The sequence below is a fragment of the Pyxicephalus adspersus genome, chromosome 6, assembly GCF_032062135.1.
Source record: "Pyxicephalus adspersus chromosome 6, UCB_Pads_2.0, whole genome shotgun sequence".
NCBI classification, from domain to species: Eukaryota; Metazoa; Chordata; class Amphibia; order Anura; family Pyxicephalidae; genus Pyxicephalus; species Pyxicephalus adspersus.
The window spans coordinates 64,961,437-64,985,261 of record NC_092863.1 but is presented as its reverse complement, the minus strand read 5'-3'; the positions used below and the strand labels follow the sequence as shown (position 1 = coordinate 64,985,261).

The 23,825-nt window shown below is 37.0% G+C and overlaps 1 protein-coding gene across 1 annotated transcript; it reads right to left on the bottom strand.

Annotated features, from left to right (window-relative positions):
- Window positions 1-9,464: 9,464 nt before the first annotated feature.
- Window positions 9,465-18,653, bottom strand: TICAM2 (TIR domain containing adaptor molecule 2). Its single transcript, XM_072416067.1, has 2 exons — window positions 18,531-18,653; window positions 9,465-10,318 (listed from the first exon to the last, which is right to left on the bottom strand). Exon 2 carries the CDS (start codon window positions 10,284-10,286, stop codon window positions 9,654-9,656), a length of 633 nt encoding a protein of 210 aa, XP_072272168.1. The 5' UTR covers window positions 10,287-10,318; window positions 18,531-18,653; the 3' UTR covers window positions 9,465-9,653.
- Between the last annotated feature and the right edge of the window lie 5,172 nt (window positions 18,654-23,825).

Sequence of the window (23,825 nt, the reverse complement as noted above, 5' to 3'; positions counted from 1 at the left end):
TGAGCAGCTAAAATGTTACAAAAAGACACACTTGCAATTGACATTGTGTCTTCCCCTTGCTCTATGTTCCCTAAGAATCCTGAAAAAAGAGCATTGAAAAAGGGCAGTAATGCCTGGCAATGGGAAAGAGTGCAGTAAATGTGGTTAAATTCTAATATTTGACTGCATTTGTCACCTAGAAAGAGTAGGTGATTTGGAGAGCGGGCCTAGAGAATGTAAGTGGACCTTCCACTTTAGTGGACAGTACATTTTAAAGAACCAACTGATACCATTTCCAAATTCTCCACCCTATTTTTGTTTGAGTCTCGGAAATAAATTGTTCCAAAAAACAAACTTTTTGGGGCCTTAATGTTCTCAAGCCCTGTCTTTGAAGTGGAACTAAAGTTACAATTTTACTTATTTTGGAACAGGCAGGGCAGTATTTCAGGAAGGGACAGGCAATGTCCCTTTTGCAATAAACATTATTAGCTGCCTAATTGATCTGTGGTTACCTGGCAATCACAGGTTTCCCTTGCCCCCGGCCAATCATGATTGCCGAAGATCAAATCTAGGAAGAGAATAAGGAAGAAAATGGCGAGCCCTGTGACAGAATGGGGTTAGGTGAATTTATCAGTGTTTTCCTCACCAGAGCAGTTAATGGAATTTTATATTTTATAACAGTATAAATTATTCTTTATCAGTGTTTTTGCTAGATAGATAAAAATAAAGATAGATAAACAGAAGTTTTGTTTTACAAATAAATACCTGTACCTTTCCAGAACCTGAAACCTAAAAAAAATCCTTTGTAAAAGAAAATATCTACGTAAAACTGTTAGTTTAGAATCTTGTTGACCTTCGACAGTGACCTTTAATTATGGTGGTAAATTTGGTGTTGTCATAGATACATTTTTTGTTATCTGTGTAATTGTATATTTGATGCACTAGGTTATGCTTTGGTTATAAGATTTCTCACTTTTAGTAAGGCTGAAAATACAGAATAAAAAATATTTGAAAATAACTGAACCTGGTATTAAAAAAGAGAAAATTAAAAAAAATTGGGGGTAAAAAAGCATGGCAACATGGCTCCTTAACAAGAAAGAGATACAAGTGATTGTTTATATAGATATAAACCCAGCGCTGCCAATACAAAATATTACAAAAAAAGCTAAGCTAAGTAAAAGCCTTCTTAGCTGATTAATGTTTGGGCTTTTTTTTGTTTTTTTTAACCCTTCTAAGGACCCTTTTATATGATAATTCTCTGAGGGAAATACACAATGTCTGCTTCTATAATTTGTCTGGAAATGCTTTTATCTAAAAATCAAGTTTGTCAATTGTTTGTTTTTTTTTTTTTTTTGCATTATACAAGTAACCCTAAACCTTACATCCAAAAAGGTTTTCTAATTCATGAGAATCATATTTCAATATGCAATATCAGTATGTAATAAAAAGTGGCATGATAATTAATATAATTAACAGATATGTTTAGGTATTGCATGATTTGGTAGAGGGGGAAGGGAAGTTTCCTGAATTATTAAAGAATATGTTTTTCATTTTGGTTTTAACACTTAACTCACAAATCTGGGTGTAAATGTACATGTTAAAATTCACAAAAAAAGAAAATGTTTGGATAAAGGTATGCACACATCTCCACTCTAACATATAAAAACTATTGACTGATTTTTTTCTGTGTTTTTATATGAAAGTTTAATGTCAAATACTGTACATTGTTTAAAGAAAATAGTAATTATTACTTACATAATTGGAATATTTAACAATGTTTATCTGAGTGACTCCACCTTCAGTTCCAGACATTCAGTGTTGCATAATCAGCTATTGCTTTGTGTGGGCTTTACATATGACTCCATTAATTTTTATATGAAATGGAAGAACATCATCATGTTTGACATGTTCCTACATCTACAATAAAAAGAGCATTGTTTGGAACCTGCGGTAATCTGCTCTCTGGCATCTATATTTAAATACAATGAGGTCCAAAAATATTTGGACAGCGACAACTTTTTCTTACTTTTGGTTCTGTACATTACCACAATTAATTTTAAATGAAACAACTTAGATGCAGTTGAACTGCAGACTTTCAGCTTTAATTTAGTGGGTTTAACATTGGGTTTAATTCAGTGGGTTTAAATTGCATAAAAATGTGAGGAACTAAACCCTTTTTTTTACACAATCACGTCATTTCAGGGGCTCAAAAGTAATTGGACAATTGACTCAAAGGCTATTTCATGGGCTGGTGTGGGCAATTCCTTCGTTTATGTCATTATCAATTAGGCAGATAAAAGGCCTGGAGTTGATTTGGAGTTGCTTGTATGTAGAAGATTTTGCTGTAAACAGACAACATGCGGTCAAAGGAGCTCTCCATGCAGGTGAAACAAGCCATCCTTAAGCTTCAAAATCAGAAAAAACCCATCCGAGAAATTGCTACAATATTAGGAGTGGCAAAATCTACAGTTTAGTACATCATGAGAAAGAAACAAAGCACTGGTGAACTCAGCAACGCCAAAAAAATTGGACGTCCACGGAAGACAACAATGGTAGATCGCAGAATCATTTCCATGGTGAAGAGAAACCCCTTCACAACAGCCAACCAAGTGAACAACACTCCAGGAAGTAGGCGTATTGATATCCAAGTCTACCATAAAGAGAAGACTGCATGAAAGTAAATACAGAGGGTGCACTGCAAGGTGCAAGCCACTCATAAGCCTCAAGAATAGAAAGGCTAGATTGGACTTTGCTAAAAAACATCTAAAAAAGCCAGCACAGTTCTGGAAAAACATTCTTTGGACAGATGAAACCAAGATCAACCTTTACCAGAATGATGGCAGGAAAAAGTATGGAGATGGCGTCGAACAGCTCATGATCTAAAGCATGGCTGCCAGTGGCATTGGGACACTAGTGTTTATCCATGATGTGACACAGGACAGAAGCAGCCGAATGAATTCTGAGGTGTTCAGAGACATACTGTCTGCTCAAATCCAGCTAAATGCAGTCACATTGATTTGGGAGGCATTTCATAATACAGAAGGACAATGACCCAAAACATACAGCCAAAGCAACCCAGGAGTTTATTAAAGCAAAGAAGTGGAAGATTCTTGAATGGCCAAGTCAGTCACCCGATCTGAACCCAATTGAGCATGCATTTCACTTGTTGAAACAAACAGACAGCAGCTGAAAGTCGCTGCAGTAAAGGCCTGGCAGAGCATTAAAAAGGAGGAAACCCAGCAATCCTGTGATGTCCATGAGTTCAAGATTACACTCTGGCATTGTCAGCAAAGGGTTTTCAACCAAGTATTAGAATATACCATTTTATTTTCAGCTTTTAAATTTGTCCAATTACTTTTGAGCCCCTCACATTTGTATGCAATCTTTTTGTTTAACCCATTGAATTAAAGCTGAATGTCTGCAGTTCAACTTCATCTGAGTTGTTTCATTTAAAATCAATTGTGGTAATGTACAGAACCAAATATAGAAAAAAGTTGTCTCTGTCCAAATATTTATGGACCTAACTGTATATTATATATATATATATCTGTAACAATGCAAGTAGCATGGGCACCTGTACACTTTATAAGGGCTACCTTATTCTATGTTTGCAGGCTTATCCGGTAGGCACCTGGTCAGCACCACATCTTCTCTGAGGTGCTTCATGCAACAGTGACAAACTGGCATTATCTCTTTCAGTGCAGGACCAGTAGCCCTGGATTATAAGATTGTGGGGTCTACCCACAACCCAGAGTGTCAGAGGGAAAAGGAGCACTCCAAGTTCTGAGTGAGTAAGAGGTAATGATGATTATGGTTTGTATGGTGAGTAAGATTATGATGATTAAGAGCTGGTGCTAATAAGCACTGAACTCACTGTCAGCAAGCAAAATTATTTCTCCATGTTCTTTTACTCTCAAGCTTCCAACCCACGCAGCCTCTTCTCAACAATTGACTCCCTCCTAAACCCCACATCTACTCCCTTCACAACTACCTTCTCTGCCCAAGATGGCCACCTACTTTGGGGATAAAACTGACAAATTTAGACATGATGTCTCTGCTCACCGGGCCACTCCAACCATACCCACCCCTTCCACCTGTAAATCATCACTGACCTCCCTCAGCCCTGTTACTGTGGATGAAGTCTCCTCTCTTCTCTCATCATCTCCATCTACTACCTGTCCACTTTTGCCCAATTCCCTCTGATCTACTCCGTGCCCATTCCTCCAACCTGGCCCCCACCCTAACCAAACTATTCAACCTCTCTCTTTCTACTAGTATCTACCCCTCGACTTTCAAACATGCAACATACCTTCTTAGCTACTGTCCTAACTCCCTTCTCCCATATGTTTCCTAACTTCTTGAGCACCTTGTCTACAAAAGAATCACTGATTACCTGAGCACCCACTCTCCCCTTGACCCTCTCCAGTCTGGCTTTCGAGCTGCCCATTCCACTGAAACAGCCCTTACTAAAGTGGCCAATGACCTCATCAAAGCTAAGTCTCAAGGCAACTTTTCACTCCTCCTTCTCCTTAATCTGTCCTCTGCTTTTGACACTGTTGATCACCCCTTTCTTATACAAATCATGCGCTCCATTGGTATCAGTGACACTGCTCTCTCTTGGTTTGTTTCCTATCTGACCTATCTATATTTCAAGTTTCTTTCCATGGTAAGTCCTCCTCTCCCAATCTCCTCTCTGGTGCTGCTTCCCAAAGATCAGTCCTTGGACCGGTTCTCTTTTCTCTGTACACCTCCTCCCTCGGTAGTCTCATATGCTCCCTTGGCTTACAGTACCATCTGTATGCTGATGACACTCAAATCTATCTGTCCACCCCTGACTTGTCTCCCTTGTCCTGGATAAGTTCTCGTGCTGCCTGTCAGCCATATCATCATGGATGTCTGACCGATTCCTGAAGCTCAACCTGGATAAAACAGAACTCATCCCCCCTTCAAATTCCAAATCTCCCCCTGACAAATTCCTAACTGTTAACAACACTGTTATTCGTTCCTTTCCCTCAGGCACATTGTCTTGGCATTACCTTTGATTTTGCCCTCTCTTTTACCCCCCATATTCAGAACATTTTCAGGTCCTGTCACTTTCACCGCACAACATCTACAAAATTCACCCCTACCTGTCCCCAGAGACCACCAAACTCCTTGTACACACTCTGATCATCTCTCATTCCGAACAACTGTAACATCCTCCTCTCTGGTATTCCACTAACCCGACTCTCTCCTCTACAATCTATTATGAATGCTGCAGCCAGACTAATCCATCCTTCCCACCGCTCTTTTTCTGCTGCATCTCTTTGTAGTTCCCTTCACTGGCTTCCATTTCACCTTAGAATCAAATTCAAGCTCCTGTGCTTTGCCTTACCTTTCTGACCTGGTAAAAAAATACTCCACTATCTGCTCTCTTCGCTCCTCCAATGACCTACTACTGACTTCCTCACTCATAACCTCATCTCACACACAGCTCCAAGACTTTTCTAGAGCTGCCCCAACTCTCTGGAATGGTCCTCCTCATTATATTCAGCTTGCTTCTACTTTCTGTAATTTAAAAGACCACTCAAAACCCATTTTTTCAAAGTTGCGGACCCATCTTCTCCGGTCTCCTAAAACCCTCCTTACTTCCCACTACTATATATCTCCCCTCCTATTGTGTGTTACTTTCCCCACCTCCTAGATTGTAAGCTCTTCGGGGCAGGGTCCTCTCCTCCTGTGTCGCTGTCTGTATTTGTCTTTAATTTGCAACCCGTATTTAATATACAGTGATGCGTTATGTAGGCACTTTATAAATCCTGTTTGGTAATAATAATAATATGTTCTCATTATAGATGCATGATCTGCTTTCTACTTTGCAATGCTACACAATGGTTCAACTTTATTGCTGCCTCTCATGACACCACAAATTGGATTAAAAGCCACACTCCCTAGGTGGCTGACATCTTAGACGTTGTTACCCAGAGTGATGGGATGATTATGGTGGCTAAATTCATGACTTTTTCAATTAGCCAAATTGGAAGAGCAAGTATCTAAAATGTGAAAGTCACTGTGAAAAAAAACTTCAATGATACCCAATGAATGTTCTCATAGTATATTTATACTTACCCTTTACATATTTGAAGAGCTCTAGTCCAGCTGAAGGACTCACTGCCGGTCATTCAGCTAGAGCAATAGGTCAGTGTAGGAATGTGTCACTGATAAGATTGTGAATTATTGCTTGGTCCAGTAGTTAAGAGTGTCCAAGCGAAGTTTATGGATTATTGCTTCAGTAGTCAGTGCTTCGTAAAAAGTGCTACTTTTACAGGGATGATTTACTGTTGTTTCCAGGATGGGTAGTCTGTCCAGATCATGCACATAGAGAACCAGGGAAGCCCCAGATCAGCTAATAAACTGCTCTTTGGCACAAACAGCCTAAACATGGTCAACTGAATTGGAAGGAGTTGCAGTTTGCTTTTACTAAGCACTTTTCTATTTTTTAATAAAACGAAAGAGGATTACAATGTCTCCCAGTTGATTATTGCTAGTTATGCCTCATTGGAAAACTTTCCCTTGACAGTTTTGTGCCAAAATAATGCATTGAACATATTTCAGCATAATCTGTGGACCTTCCCCCTGTGCCCTTTATATTGAAGGAAAACTACACTCTGTAGGCCACCAATACTAACCTCGTACAAGTGGTTAGTCTGTTACTTGCCCCAATACTTTCTGAGCCACTGACCCAGACCTTGGGTGAGGACACTGAGGACAAAACTACCTTTAACACACTTTTGTTTTGGGTCAAACACTCAGAAGGCATTAGAACCAAAGAGAAAGCACAATAGCCAGGCAACTAGCATTTTCATAAGGAGAGATAATCATTAACAATCTGCATATTTTAAGTGTAGGTTCTCCTCAATAGGGCAGACGTTTGTTTTAAAGGTAAGAAGGCTTAAAGTTGTTACAAATAAATTAGCTTATTAATTTACTTTTTTTTATTTTTATTTTTTTTTAACAGTGATATACTTCATTACGTGTATAAGGAATCTCAACCTTTCCTGCCACGATGCAGTGCTTGATACAAGTGCGAAAACTGGCCAGTGTGTTAGCAGATAGGGGCAGGGGAAGAATTTCATAGCCCTTTGTAAACTCCTTGCAGTTTCTGAATGTCTTTTTTATTTGGCTTTTGAGAACAGGTTATTGTTATTATAAATACTTGATAATTACCATGCAAGTATAACACTAGTTCATTCAAAAATATTACAGTGTTCACAATACTTGCTGCCCTTTACAAAGCTCTTGTCTGCATTTTTTTATAAGGATGGAGCCATCTTTGTTTAGGCATTATCCAAGATCAACAAGGTAAACTTCCACTACCTGTACATATTAATAACTCAAAGATGCCATCCCCTAGATACAGCTTCTTACTTTGTGACCTCGTACAAAAGTACAATGTATAGTCTGATCATTTTCTCCTGCCTTTAGCGGAATGATAGCATCACCTCAGTTTAGGCATAGTTAGTTCTTTAATTTTTACCCTATTAAACTTTAGTTTAAAAATGTGTCATTATTATTCTTTCAACATATGCTTTAAATTAAAAACCCTCACATTCTTTCTTCTTAAAAGAAACCCTATTATTTGTTCCAAAAATACATGATAACACCCATAGCCTGTCAGCTAAATACAGAATATTTACATTAGATATATTGTATGGCACATAAAAGGCAAAGTGTATTACTGAGCTTCTTGAGGGCTTTTGTAAGGCCAATCAAAAATAATGAAGTTGCTCCATATTTTTAGATGTCCCAAAATAGTCATGGGCTCCAGCTTGAACAGAGAACACCTAGTGCAGGCCTGGTGAGCAAAGCAGAAAAACAAAACACAAACTGCCAAGCAACCAGCTGAACATGATCTGAATATTTGGAACTATGACAAACATAGCAGATTAGCCGGGGTAGATATTGCCAAGATTCTTCAGACTTTGCAGGTTACAATTTCATAAATGAACAAATCAGCATTGAAATAGAATGGCTCTTACTTAATATTAGCAAATTCAGCTTATCTTGTCCCAGACACATGAAGAAGGATTAATTGACAACATTGCCTGCCTGTATACTATGTGCTGTTTTTCACCACCAATTACAGTACTTAAGATTCTTTCCACAGCCTTAAAGTGTGCCCTTTTCCTTCATACCAAAACAGAGTGATCAGTCAAAACATTAAAACTGGTAAAGTAGGTTGATTATCTTATAAATAATAAAATGTAGTAAATGAACAAACAGTTCTTGAAGGTGGTATGTCGAATGCAGGAAAAATTGCCAAATCTGAGTGAGTTGGACAGAAGCCAAACCACTAGATCTAGTGGGGTGTTTCTGGTATGCAGTGGTTAGTATCTAAAGTGATTCAAGGAAGGAAAACTTGTGAACTATGAAGAGGTTCATGTATGCCCATGCTTATGGAACTAGCTGCAAACTAGTCATGCCATTCTCTATAAAACACCAAAAAAGGCCTAATATGGGAAAATGAGCAGCAGAACTGAACCACTGAGCAATGAAAGACAATGGCTTGGTCTGATTATTCATGTTTTGTTTAAAATCAGGTCAGGTGCATTAGCATTGTATATCTGGAAAGAGCTGGAAGCAGGATCCACTATGGTAAAGAAGGAATGACGATGAAGGTAGTGTGCATTTAGAAATCCACCAGCCACCTTCAGAAGTGTTGATTTCAGGCTTTAGATGAATAAATCTATTTTGATGACACAATGTTAAGCAGATGAATTTATGTTTTGGCTAATTTGGGTAAAGGAGCCCATATCAAACATTTTATTAGAAATAAGGCGTAAAACATAACCCACATATTGCTGTTAGTACTTTCTATTTAGGTTAAGGCAATTTTTAAGCACCCTTAGATCTGAATATTTCCTGGACTTCAGTGTTAAGCTTTCCTGTAAGGTAAAGTCAAAATAAGGTACAGTATTTATTCTAGCTGTGTCCTATTGGAAATATTTACCTCCACTTCTTATCCTGTAAACAATTTGGTCTTTTACCTACCTTTGCGTTTTTTTTTTTTTGATCCCAGTAGCCACTAGTACAGATAGAATAATTCTCCCTAGTGAGGAAACAGACAATAAAAATCTAACAAAGCCCACCCTCCTATTGTGTGCTGCTTCCCCACCTCTTAGATTGTAAGGTCTTCTGGGCAGGGTGCTCTTCTCCTCCTGTGTACTGTCTGTCATTTAATGTACAGCGCTGCATAATATGTTGGCGCTATATAAATACTGCCTAATAATAATAATATTAATTTCTCACCTACTTCAAATGAAAAACTTTGACATTAGATACAGTATAAAAAAAGTTCCCATAAATTACAGAGAGCAAAGCAATTAGCATGCAGACCTCCTGTGTACTAGAAATAGTTAAAAGGAAACCTGGTCCACTGTTTATTATCCATTCTACAATGTGGTTTTCTATAAAATAGAATGGAAATAGAATAATAGAATCGCCAATCTTGTAAAGAGGTATTTCATGCAATTTAAGCAATGCTTGTGAAAGTACATTATACACTTTATACGTTAGAACAATTTATTACAACCTAGTGATAGATTTGCTGGAATAGATGATTCATTTGTATAACAATATCCTGTCCACAACAAATATAGATATGTATGTATATAATGTTCAGATACAGTTACATGTTATGTTTCCCTTTGTTCCATGCTCTCTTTTTCAGCCTTCCATGTTGCATAATGCTTCTGATATATAGACTCCTGAAAGGTTCTTTCAACTAGACAACTGAACTCTGGACTCTTTTCTTCCAGAGCGTTAAAGAGATTTAGTGGAAAAGGTGTCTTGTCTCTTGGCAGGTAATTGTCTTTTGGTCTCACAGGGATCACCGTGTTATATTTATGATACATGTTAATGGAATTGATTAAGGTGGCATGGGACTGGAACTCACACCATGTCTCTTTTAGGAAGTTCTTGGTAAGTAGTATAATAGTCCAGGCTGATCCATTCACTGCATTGTCCAGGGTTTTTAGTAGATACTGCCCTGCAGGCATTTCTGCAAATATAATTCCTGGCTTAACATTGAAATTGTCTTGCAGCAAATCTTTCATTCTTATGGCCTCATTTATATCTGTTTCAGCATGAAGAATCACAAATTTGTAAAACACTTCTTCATTGAGTTCAAGAGAAGAGCACATTTGTGTTGTCAAAACTTGTGCTGAATTATGTTTTGAGGAGCATGTGGGTTCTTCCTCAGTGATCTGAATTTTATCTGCTCTGCCATCATCTAATGGAGGTTTTCTTCGTCGATTTACGTTTCCCATTATGTTATTTCATTGTCGGCTGCTAATGTGTCCTAAATAGACAAAAGTTCATTTACTTTATCAAACTAGATGTGGAGAAGCGTAAAGTAAGTGCAATATAGCAGAAAATCTTAGACAGAAATTATATAGGATAAATATTTGATCAATTTAGATGCTATGAGTGTATAGGAAAACATGTTCTAATACTAAATGTGAAGAGTGATATAAAAAGGAACTGATCCCAGAATGTATTAATTTAGGTAGGGCCCGCCAAGGTCAAGTTCCAGCTCATTCTTGACCCCTTCTTTCTGAATGGATGCTATGGTGAACATTAATACTGTTTTCTAGCTAGAGTCCAGTGAGACACATGAAAATATCTTATATAAACACAAGAGTTTATACTAGGCAGGATTTATAAAAAGATGTGATATGTCAGTGTTGGCTCACTACAGGAAGCTAAGAGCTCCTGGATTTGTGAAAGTGATTGCAAATATTTTTCTGTACTTAGCGATTTTTTTGAAGACAAACTTTTTAAAAATTGTTATGTATTACAAAGATTTACTGAACATGTTTCATTTTATTTTTCCCTGAATTACACATTAGCCTCTTCCAATGTGCAATCTTTATATTAACACCACCTGATACAATGCCACATGCCAAATATATATCTATATACACTCTACACTTTAAGAACCAGCAAAAATTTGGGAAACCACAAGGGCTGTGGGTTCTCAATCTTAGCTTTTGACTGGGGTTCCCATTGTCACAAGAGTACATATCAGAGTAGCTCCTAGTTTTGTGGTCACTGGGTCAGCTCTCCCTCCAGCTGCTGTAGTTCTTCCTGCTGGCTTGTACATCGATGCAGGTCGTACAAACTAGAAAAAGGAACCACATCAGCCAGTAGGACAAGCAAGTATTCAAATTTTTGATAGTGAAAACCACTTGAAATGAATGGGATGCATATGCCACTTTCAAATATGATATAATTTTTTATGTGTGCAAATTAGTCATAGTGATTTTGTAAAGCTGAAACCCAGGTTTTTTTCCTCTACATTTGAAGCTAGTACTCACCTGCCATGAAATTGACTAGTCCTATTGCCCTGCACACTTCATTCTTCACATACGACCATTAGAAACATGCGACCATTAGAAGCTATATTGGGTATCCAGAGCAAATCTCATGTCTTGTGTGATAGGGTTCAAGAAATTGCAAGTCCTCTCCATTAATCTCTGGCTCTCCCCAAATAACTATTTATTTTTTTAGTCTAGTCTTAGGTTAATGGCTGACCACCCTGCCAGTCTAACACATGTATCATAATACAAGGAATTCCTGTGATGTAATGGTTGTTGGAGCATATGCCTATGGTTGTGGGTTCACAACTGGGCAATGTTTTACCTTGGGTCAGTTTTGCTTTGCAATGAATTTGTTATTTGTAAACATTTTTGTTTTCATCTAATAACATTCTATATTTATTAGTCAACATTTCTTGTGTTCTGAATATTGCTGGGCCTGTCTAACCTACCTCTATCCCTAGTATGACCAGAGCCATTATTTACAGGACAGGAAACAGCAAATTATTACAATATGGTTGAAAAATAAAATAAAAGTTGACCTTTATGATCTTTTTACCAAGAATTACATTTAAAATACCAATGGACAGCCCTAAACTCATGGACTAGCATGGACTACACAAGAACACTAAACATTTGATTATAAATGATTCTACATGTATCCTCCTTGACTCTAGGCTTAAGGTAAACAAAATTCTATTGGCAATTGCTCTATTGAACAGTATATTATATTTAATGGACTGTACATGAAAAATAAAATGTTATCCTGAAGTTCAGCTTTTGTTTCTAAATTTGTCCTGGGTATCGAGACATCAATGACCACAAAAGGGTTATTGAAGGTTACAGTAAAAAGGAACATCTGGGAAAATACTTTAAAAACAGTTACAATAAAATTGTCTAAATCCTGCATTCTCTCTTTAAAGGCTATAATTTAGATATATAAAACTAGGCAATAAAAGGATTATGCAGTTTTTATTAGGAACATTTTCTGTACTGACTTTAAAGTAGGATTTAGTGTGATAAGTTTTCTCCAAAACCAATTTTATAGAGCTTTATGCAGTTAAAGCCTGGGATTCTCACATTAAAATGATATAAATATTTTAAACAGCTGAAACATTTAACTATTTCTGAATTAGTTGTAAAAGTATATCTTAAACCAAAATCTTCTCTCCTTTTGAACTATCTGTGTACAAACTGCAAAGCATTTCTAACTCTGTCCTGTCGACAAGTTTCACCATGAGAAGTTTATGGTAAATTCAATACTTTATCGATGGCACCGAAACGTTCAGTTTGACCACTACTTTATTATTTGTGTTTGACCATTACTTTATTATATAAAGTGCTTGCCATAGGTCACAATATATATTTTTCAAAAGTGGCAACCATGGTTGCAATGTAAATCTATGGTCTCTGATAGTAGTAAATAAAATGGCTTTTAGTTACTCCATTTAAGTTATTAGAGCTTCTGATCAGCCAATCAGGTTAAATATGATAAGGATGATTCATGGATTGCCTGGTGATTTTAAAAGTAGCAATGAGAAAAAAAGGCAAGGAACCTGTTATCTGATCATCACTTATCTTTAAATAAATCCCTAGATGTTGCAGTTCCCTTAGAATTCCAGTGATGTAGGTATGCAGAGCTCTTATGTAAAAGCCTGCTGGTTTAAACAAAAACAGCCAAGTAAATCAATAATACATATGCTACAGTTGGGAAAAAATGTACAAATGCACAATTTGGTACAGATTTAGCTAATGCTCTTTGCCTATTAGTCATTTAAGCAGAAAGGGAGAGCAATGGTTCTTCTAGAGTGATACAGAGTATCAAACGCAACTATCAGTCAGTTATTCACTGACTTTATCAGATTGTGTAATATTTTTAGCTTTAAATTTGGGACAAAGTTGACTGTTTCCACTGTATGCAAAGTTCACACTCATCATGCCCAATATAAACATGAGTACCAGACAGGTGCTTGAAAAGTTATAACTGAAATCTTAGTTGTGAAGGCTGCTAGACTATTTATACATTGTAAACAAATTGCATTTGATGCAGTACATAGTCCTAGGGAATCCATGGAGTCTTCATGTCATCTGTGTAATATAATCCCCGCTCAGTATCTGCTGGGCTGGCCCTTGGGCTTTCTTACAGACAGAGGTGCTTAAAAGTACTCCAGTGGGAATCACACCGGTAGTAAATGTGGAAAATCCTCTAATCATCTAAACAACGCTTTATCCATTTAAACAGAAAAAAAAAGATTTACCAAGCTCCTAGCAGCCTAAAAGTTCCATAAACCTGGAGATGACCCTGCCTATGCAAATCCCTTATGGAATAATAGATTCAGATATGTGCTGGTTGTAGATCAGCAAGAAGTTTTACATGTTACCATTGTAGTGCATGGTACACTTAACTTCTGTGAAGATAATATGGTACAGATGACTATACTTGTTACGCAACGTAAAACTTTATACACAGAGCTATAAATACATATACTTAGTATTATGAAATATAATTAGGGCATGTACTGACTTAATATTGCTGCTACAATATTATGTATGCCTTCTCATAAAAGGTACTTTTATATAACCTTTCATGTATATCATTATGTGTACAATGTATGTTCTTTCTTACCAGTAACTAATCATATGAAATACTTCCATTGTACTTAGTTTTTAAATCACCTTGTAATAACTGCATTTGTGTTCACATATATGAACAGTAATTTACATTTTATAACTTTAGCACACAATATAGTGGTGTTCTGCAAACTATACCTGAGCTAAAGAAAAGCTGAAAAATCTAAATGGATGGTATGTTCTTATGGCAGCTCCTTAGTGGTTGACTAGAGCTTTATCAAATAACACATTTCAGTCCTGTATTATTTTTAGGCTTTATTATTACTTGATAATCCTGTGAATAGCACTTTCTGTTCCTGGGCTATGCTCACTCTTCCACTATATTTGTGGTGGGAGACACCCAGGCTGGACTTCTGATTATGTTCATCTCAATCTCATGGAGGAGCTATAGGATTAGTAACGTACCCAAAACAGGTAGGATTGCTTTTATTTCTAGATCATCTGATAGGAAGTAACAAGAACATAGCCTGAAACAATATGGCTTATGAAGGAAAGATAAACAGCAATACAGTGCATTTTTGTACCCAGGTTTAGTTATCTTTTAAGGGCTGACACACACACTCCAGATTACTTTCTGAACCAATAAAGTGATCAGATCAGTCAATCTGAAGTAAAATGTACAGCCACTGGTTACTAAACCAATTTTCTGCACATTGGCAGGTTGTGTTGTTTAGTATACAAATAAATTCTGTAAAATTCTTCATCTTTTTTATTATGTGTTTGTTTTGCAGTGAAGCACACAGCTGCCATGTCTACTAAGCAACAAAAGAGTGCCCACCATGTACCTAGGAACCATCTGATAAGTACCCTAATTACCATTCATTATGTTACACACTTCAGTCGTATGTTTAGTAAACATATGAATTTGACATTCACCAAAACATTCCCTGGTGGAAAATCCACTGATAAACAAGGATCTGGAAGATTCTCCACCAGAGAATGTTTTGATGAAAGTCAGATTTACTGAATTATAAATAGACCCCATGGTTATGCTTTAGATGCCAACTTTGTCTCTTTTGGCAATACACATACATAAAAAAGAGAGAAAAGGCAATTTAAAGTCAAAAGCAACTATTGGGTACCTGAAGTTGTAAATAATGTTCTGACTCCAATTGTAATAAAATAAAATAAATAAACATTTCTGATTTCAAAGATATTATTGATTATAAAGGGGTACTCTGTTACAGGGTTGAAGCTCAGTGAATAGTTGTTGAGTGTAAAGTCTGTCTGAGTTGTTATGCAATCTAATATTCATGAATCATTTTAATTCAGATTATACACTGTGTTGTCATTTCAGTTGTCATGTGTTTAAACAAATCACTCACATGTAAACATGTGTAAGTGTTGTCATTCAACTCTAAGACCAAATCCACGTGAGTTTAACCTCCTTGCAGTTAAGCCCGACCTTCGCTCGGGCAAAAAAAAATTGCAAGGATGGTTAAGCCCGAGATTTTTCACTTACCTGGTCCCCCTGTGCTCATCCAGCGTCGTCCTCCATCGGTCATCGTCCGCCGATCTCTCCAGCGTCGGAATGATTGTGAAATTATTATGATTTATTTTTATTCAATTTGCTTTTGCCATTTATATAAATGAATCTGGAATATACGGTACTACAATCTACATATACATTCCATGTGAATATTTAATGAATCCCCCTAAAATGTTGTGTATATAGAACACAATGGTGATGTCTCTTTAACAAAAATCCCTTTAAGATAGTCCAAGGGAATTGCATAAAAGAGAAGAATCCCCTTCATTTCTTTTTTTTTTTCTTGTGTGAGGTAATTTTATCTCCTTAGCATTTCTTAGCTCACTCATGTTGAATAAATTTACTTTCCACTTCAACTCAAATTTCCTGCTAGCTGAAAATCTGCTTGAAAAATATTTTTTTCTTTCTGCTTTGAGATTTGTTTTTTATAGAGACTTTAAAGTATAGCCAAAACTTTTTATAGGCAAGTAGGGAACGATTAGTAATCTTGACAGGTTTTAGTGTCATCACCAGGGCCGGTTTTAGGGTAGAGCAAACTAGGCAATTGCCCAGAACAACTTGCTACAATTTTTTTTTTACGTACAGGAAATAAATGTAACTTCCACAATTTTTAGTATTGTTAACAAAGTATATGATAGCAGAGCACCCCCTTCTGGTCTTTACTGCTGTTCATTAGCAAAAAAGAACTTGCAGTTGTAGGTTGTAGTCATAATTTAGAAAAATCTGTTCATAAAACCTGAAACAAATACAAGGGCCACTATTAAAATGAATAGTGCATTGTAATAAAAAAAAATAAGTTTATATTTAAATTGTGCATGCAATTATTTACATTTTTTAGACAGGCTGACTGGCTTTTGTGTTTTGCACGCTGGTGGCACAGAGGGGACAAAGCCTGCAAGACTAAGGGAAAGTCATTTTGTAATCGTACTCTAGACGAAAGCAAGCATTCACCCCTTGCTGTCTGCGGGGGAACGGGGTGGGTGATGGGAGGCCCCATGCAAAGGTAATTTTATCATACTTCCAGAATTTAGCATTAGACAAGCTAAACATCTTCGAGTAAGAAGAGTGACATTTATTTTAATAATAATCAATGTAAGTAAAAAATAAAAACATACAGCCTAACAGGACGTCATCAAATGGTACATTTGCACACCTATCTAACATACAACACATTATATCTTTTTGAACATCAGGTTACCTAAAACTGATGTTATGATTTTCATGGCCTGAATCAATACCCAAATTGTCATATCTGTCCAGGACTTTCTATTCCACCTGCTGGAACAGAATTCTTTTGGCCTTACTGCAGTCTTTGCCATGTGAAGCACGTGACCTCACATTGATTCCAGACTGTAAGATTGGAAGCTGTAATAGTTATGCAATGCCAAAGGGAAACCCAACTCACCAACATCTATGCTGGGCTAAAATATCAGATTTAGCTGCACATCTATTCAGAAAATAGCCAGACAAGCCCTTTTTCTTGAAAATAAAACTCTTTTCCTTACTGACATGCATTAGGTGAGTTCTGTTACATTTAAAGTCTTTATTTACAATATAAATCTCCATTGATTAGTGTCTAGCTGAGTATCTACAGACAGTTATGTCTTCCAGAATGCTGTGCAGACCTTAGACAGAATCCCTGGCTACGGATTTGAAAACAGTTGGCATCAAGCTGAACTAGAATAATAAAAATTTCGGGGGGCTTGTTTTTGCTTATGGTGCCAAAAATATTAAAGCACTTTTAGGCTAAACTCAGACCTGCCATTGATCGTAGTGGCCTTCACTCTGACACAGAGGTTAATTAAATGCAGATGAGGTTCAACTGTGGTTGGTGCAATGACTGCAGTGTTTAACCATACGGTATTAAAGAGGGGCAACTAACAACAATGGTTTGCAACTGTTAGTTCAAAAGGGGCCTCACCTTATCCCTCACACCTGTAACAGCCAACACTATCTAATACTTCAGGATGTGGACAGACTCTCGGGGTCCTCACATACAGTGCAGGACGTCTGGTCCTACATTTTCATGTGATGAAGTTAGATCCTGCATCTAATGGGTGGCTCTTCAGGGAACTGGTCACACAGAGGAGTCTTAAGAGGGAACAGAATAGGCTAAATAAAAGTGTTTTCTGTCAGTTTAGGGGACGACAACAATGCAAGGGTAATTTTTAATTATCTAGCTCCGCTACCAAAGTGGACACTAGACATTGAAGTATGATTTTTCTCTCATTGTGCAGATATTTCAGTGTTGTGTATCCTGGCAGTAGGTGAAGCGTATCACCCCAGTAGGGACACTGACAACAATACAAACCTGACAGTGCTTCTAAACCTTCCCACTATATCCAAAGCAGAAAAAAGGTTCAGATGAACACGAGGAATACATAAAGTTTGCTTAGAGAAAATGTACTGACAGATGTTTTTTTTAGAGGCAGAGGAGACTATCAGGTCTCTTCTGTCCTCATATCAGGACTTGTGCATACACATGTGCTATGCAATTCCCTCCTGGCCAACAAAGGTGTCTGAAGACTTCAAAACCCCCCAAAAAAGACCAGGCAAAGATGACAACAGCTGTGACAAGGGACATTGCAGCCACCCACAGCTGGGGGAAGGGGTTTGGGCACTTTGACAGGTAAGTTTGCCATAATGGGCAAATATGCTTACAATATTTGCTTATTGTAGCATACTCTGAGTGTTAGCAGTGAAATTACTTTTACTTTAATTGTTTGATCTCTTGATCATGGTACATAATAAACCCCAATTACAGTAAATATTATTAAATAAGTAAAGGTTCACTATAAAAATTAGGAAAGGCATCAGCAGTAGTAGTGATGTATATATAACACACAGACATTACATACTTCACTTGATTATAGCCACACTTACTGGAGCTAAAGAACACTTCCATGCTTTGTAAATGTTTACTTTAACCAGTTATACGTATCATGTATGGAAAATACTGTACCACATATAGGTAAAGCAGGCAACTCTCAACCCACAAAGTTGTCTGTCTATTACACATGTTGGTACAAGTGTGAATTCATCTATAGACATCCTGGCCTTCTGGTGTGACTCACCTGTATTTATGCAGCTCAGTAAGATTACATACTCCATGTGCTCCACCCAGAGATCACAGACTTTTCTGGATTTGATTTCACAGTTGATACAAAGTAGGAAGAAATTATTTGCTTCCTCTATTAGTGGAAAAAAACTGACAGAACTGAGCAATTATGATCTGTACACGTAGATCTTGTGAAGAGGAAGAGGAGTGGCTCTGCTACCATCACTTTTGTTTTCACTGCCATTCAAAGCTGCACTTAGATGAAGAGTAAATTTATGATAAAACAGTGGTTTGTGGTCCAGTCAGACAACAGAGTAAGATCCATGGCCTCCAGTGTTGTTAAAGAAAACTTGTATGATAGTGTATGATAGTCTGATTTTTGTGATGGCCATACTCATTCCACATCAGTGACAATATGGAAGACAGTAGGTCAATATAATAGCCGGAGAATATGTGTTTTCAGAAGGTCAACATAGTAGCACCAGCATTTTAAAGTTTTACTTTAACCAATCCAGCTTAGTCAGTGGCCCACGCTGAGATGCATGGTGAACGATGAGAGAGCAATTTAATACAATCTGATAAGGGCGTCACAGTGCAGTCCCCTAGTATAGGAATTGTTAGACTGACAGCACACTGAAAAGTTCCAGAAGGTCAGAATTCAAGTACTGCTACAATACATAGGATATATTTCCTTCCTTAAATTGGGGCTGCAATTGACCTCCTTTTTTTCACAGAATGAATGACCTCACTAATTGAACACCACACTGCATTCTTTTCAAATTCTATTTCTTCATTTTCTGTAAAGGAATAACAAATTTGATACATTTTGTTTGTTAAATGGTTTGATTTGGAATAGAATATGCACTGTTCCCAATGCAATTGTGTGTATGGAAATAAAAGCTATTATAAGGATTTGAGCTTTATTCCCTGTTTTAAACACACTGCTATTATTCTGAACACAACTGTACGTATGCAGATTCCAAAAAGATACTTTCCATTACTGTATTGGCTGTATATTATTAGGATGCAACTAGAAAGCAGTACAATGCATCACTGTGGGAAAGAATAAACCTGTGACAGTAAAGCAGGTTACTTTGTATCTAAGTAAAGTGTAAATTCATAGAAGATAATTTCCAAGAAAACTTGTCAGTACAAGCCCAAGCAGTCTTCACTTTTTGTACTCTAAGCTAAGTACAAAAGCTAAGCTAAGATTGTTTTTTGATTTGGTGTAGCATTATGGGCTTGTCACTGTTTCCCATGTTTGAAGAAGAGGTAATTAGGTGGTTCTCTACCAAATAAGTACAAAAAAGGTATTTCTAAAATATGGAATACATGGATATACTCTTTACTAAATAGTGTTCCCCTTACACTACGATATTCTTTTTGCTACAGACACTAAGACAATGTGTCAGATTCCAGTTACTGGAAACAATCTTTTGTGATTGTTTCTAGTAACACATGAATGAATAAGCACTGTATACACAATGCTGTTCTGGAAAACAAGAAGTTGGGCAAGGGAGCAGCACCCCACTGTGCTCTTCTTCATAGTAGTAAACATCAGTCGATCCTAATCAGTCGTTCCAGTACAGATTGCTAAATGATGTCCGGGTACCACTGTACACATGCCAGATATATGGCCAAAACGCGCTCAACCATTCATCTTGGGTGACATTATTGATGCCCTCTTTAGCAATGACAAAAAGCAAAGACAAACTGGGGGTAGCATAGTTTTTTCCACATTTTCAGGATTTGTATATGATATGGACTGTTGGCAAGGTAAATTGTGTTACAGCTGTTTTTTTTTTTTTTTTTAATAAACAATTATCATACCCAAGAGTTACAATAAAATGTAGCAACCTATAGATTTAAACTATCAGAATCTATCTTGTTCTGAGAGGGGGATTTTTCCTCAAACCAGCAATGCAAAGTATTAATGTCCTGACCAAAAAGTTTATTTTTCTTTTCAGTCGTTTGGCGGTGTGAATTGCATTGCAGACTAATGAACATAGAACAGGTGCTTTGCCGCAATACACAAGTATGAATGGTGTCTTTCATTTTACAGTCTGTGAACAATGTGATCCTAATATTTTTTTTAAAGCCAGAAAAGCTTTTGTAGTATCTAAACATACCCTCTGCTGGTGAGGGGTTTAAGAGCAATCTTTCAGCACATTAAGAACCAGTAAAACACACACGCAGAAACATATGGGTAAAAGAAAGGGTTTGATCTCCTCCCTTTTCTCCTGTACCCTCATAGGCAATAAAACAGTCCAATGTAGCCTTGTCTCCTAAACCAATTATTGCAGCTGGGAGATAAGCACATGCACAGCCTAATTCTGTTTTTATTTAAGGGGTAATCATTTACATTGCCAGTAATTTTTTTTTAAATTTTAAGCAGGGGCTTAAATTGTGCAAATTTGAGTATTTACGTAGACGTGCAACCATCTTTCAGTTTATTATATGAGCCTGTGAGATGTGAACCCCAAGAGATGCTTCAAGGATAGTAGAGAACAGAACCAGAGTAATGGAGCTTGCTCAAAATTTTTTTATTTCTCTTAACGTTCACCCTTCCCAGCATCACTTATCTATGGACACCATATGTACATCCAACACAACCAGCAACACATGGTATATTTTACTTTCAATATCTCTCATTTGAGGGTAAAATGCCATGCTTCACTTAGGTTCTAGGTCAGGTCTAATAATTCTACCACAAGGTGATGAGCCAGCAGTAGTCACAAAGCTATTGAATGATGCCTTTTTAGCAATAGATGTCTGTTTCCTCCTTGACTGGTAATTTCAACAGTTGCTTTCTTTTTGCCAAACCGACAGGGTTTATTGTAAAAAGGGACAGGTGATGTCCCATTTTGTATAGGCATTCCTACCTGGCTGATCATTCTCTTCTACTGTCAAAAATCCCAGAGATTGGCATGTGTAACTCAGCGTTTGTTGTTGGGATATCCAGTACACCCCAGCTTTCTCTGTGATTGCTGGAAATGCATGGGAGTTACTTCTCCCGGGCCCAGCCAATCAAGTTGGCCAAAAATCAGAATGAAGAGGAAGAAGAATTGGCATGCTTGTTTGTTGGGTGGATGGTGGGACCAGGCAGAAGTATGCATATCAAACAACCTTTGATTCACAAAGGTTGACATTAATGCAGAGCTCTCCATAATACCTACCTTTTATGCAGTATGGGACTGACCAGGACTTTAACATCACCTTGGTGCTTTGTATGTTTGTTTGCTTTTTTGTTTTGCTATCAAGTCCCCAGAAGAAGCAGCTGCTGCAGAGAAATGCATTGGGATGCAAAGAAAATACGTTTCATAGTTATTTATTGTAAATGTGCACAAATTGTGAGGTAAAGCCATGTGATAGTCTTTTTATTGATTTTATGTTGTATATGTTGACATTATGTTTTATAAGTACATTTTTTAAATAAAATGTAATTTTTATTCTTTTGATATGGGTATACAGTAATTTCCTAGGGTCCACTTATGGGAAGTAGGAATAATATTTTTCTCTGATTATTTAGGAATATGGCATTGTTTAATATATGCATTACCTTTGAAGGGGATTTCTTTTTGTATAGTTAGAAAGATCAGAATAAGTAAGAGAAAAAGGAAAATGGCCACAATGGAATAGGGTCAGGCGAGTATAATTAAGGGTTAGTTCCACTTTAATTCTCTAATACTTTAGGTTTGCTATTTTTGAGACACAGGCAGAATACTTCAAAAGTCACTCACAAGTTTTGGCTTACTATACTAAGCTCCATTTAGGGTGTGGGCTCTAGGTAGATTTAATAAATGGGTACACCGTTTCCTAACTGGTATTGTTTTTTTTTGTCATAGCATTGTTGGGTGCTGATATAAGTGAAAAATAATGTCTTGATATTCTCTACACACTGACATCACGTGAAAGAGCAAAGCCTTTTAGAAAGGTGCAAAGAGCTACATGAACTTTGGTCCTGCTTCTGAATAGCATGCATCTGTTCTTAAAAAGCCAATTACCAGTTCATAATTTAGGTAGAACTGATGTAGTCAATATTGTTTTTGCTGATTATTTTCCTGACAATCGTAAATGTTACTTACCTGGTTCATACATCTTAAATGATTCTGTAAAAAAAATGATGGATAAATATATAAAACTATTTGGAGCAAAGATTTGTATGTAGGAATGCAAAATGACATATGAAATACAAGCAGTTGACAAACTGATTTCAGAGCTAATGCAGAGCTAACAAGTTATGGAAAAAAAAGCAGAAAAAAAGTTCTGTAGAGAACAAATGCCTTTATTTGTGTTTATACAGTTTGTTTTTTTGGGCAAACATCAAAAATGTTACTTTTTACAAAAAAGGTGTGCAACTAGTTGGACAATGTTAGGCAAACTTTTTGACTCAAATGTTTTGTTTTCTGTGTGTTTTTCTGCAAAACACAATATGTGGCCCTCTCTAGCTGTTTTTTTTTTTTTAAACATGTGATGACATAAAGATGTGAACACAGGTACACATCATAAAACAAAAATCTCTATTTTGGGTCTGCGTTTCTGTATCTCACCAACTATACTACAAGGCAGGACATCACTAAGGTCTGCCTTGAATGCAGCCAACATTACATACAAACTAGTTACAGTGTTAAGGAACCCAATCGAGTTTTTTTGACACATTTGAGACAAATTCCCTGTACTCATTAGAAGCAGTCTGCTCAACTGTCCATGCACAGCCATGAAACAGAACACATTTGTTGTATAGTTTGCACACAGGCCTCATTATCTACAAAAGGTATTGGTATTAGAAGCAGAATGTTTTGTTTTAGGAAAGTAGCAGACCCCATCACCTTAGGGAAATAAAACAGTTTATATTAAACTTCTGTGTAAACACACCAAAAAAACAAAAAAAAAAAACAACATAAATCCATCCTTAGCTGCAGATTAGTAGCCTAATTCCTTGATGTCTTGCTTGTTTAATTTCTTGGACTATTTTCTAGCAAATATCTTTTGTTTCAACCCATGATGTAAATGAGAGATTTCCATTTTTAAGTGGAAGTAACCAGTTTGATTGAAAACAGGTTATACTTAGCCACCCAACTCACTATTACAGCACCTGCAAATGTCTGTGCAAATTTAGACTTTGACAATTTAGCTACAATAGTGTCTGGTACATGGCCATTTACAAAACAGGCATTGCACTGTAGGAAGAAGTGGTGGTGGTGGTGGTGGTGGTGGGGGGGGGATTAACTCTGCATTTCCCCATTGAGATTATAAAGTATGTCGGGGGATGCCTATAAATACCCGAAACAAACACAATCGGAGTAGTCAG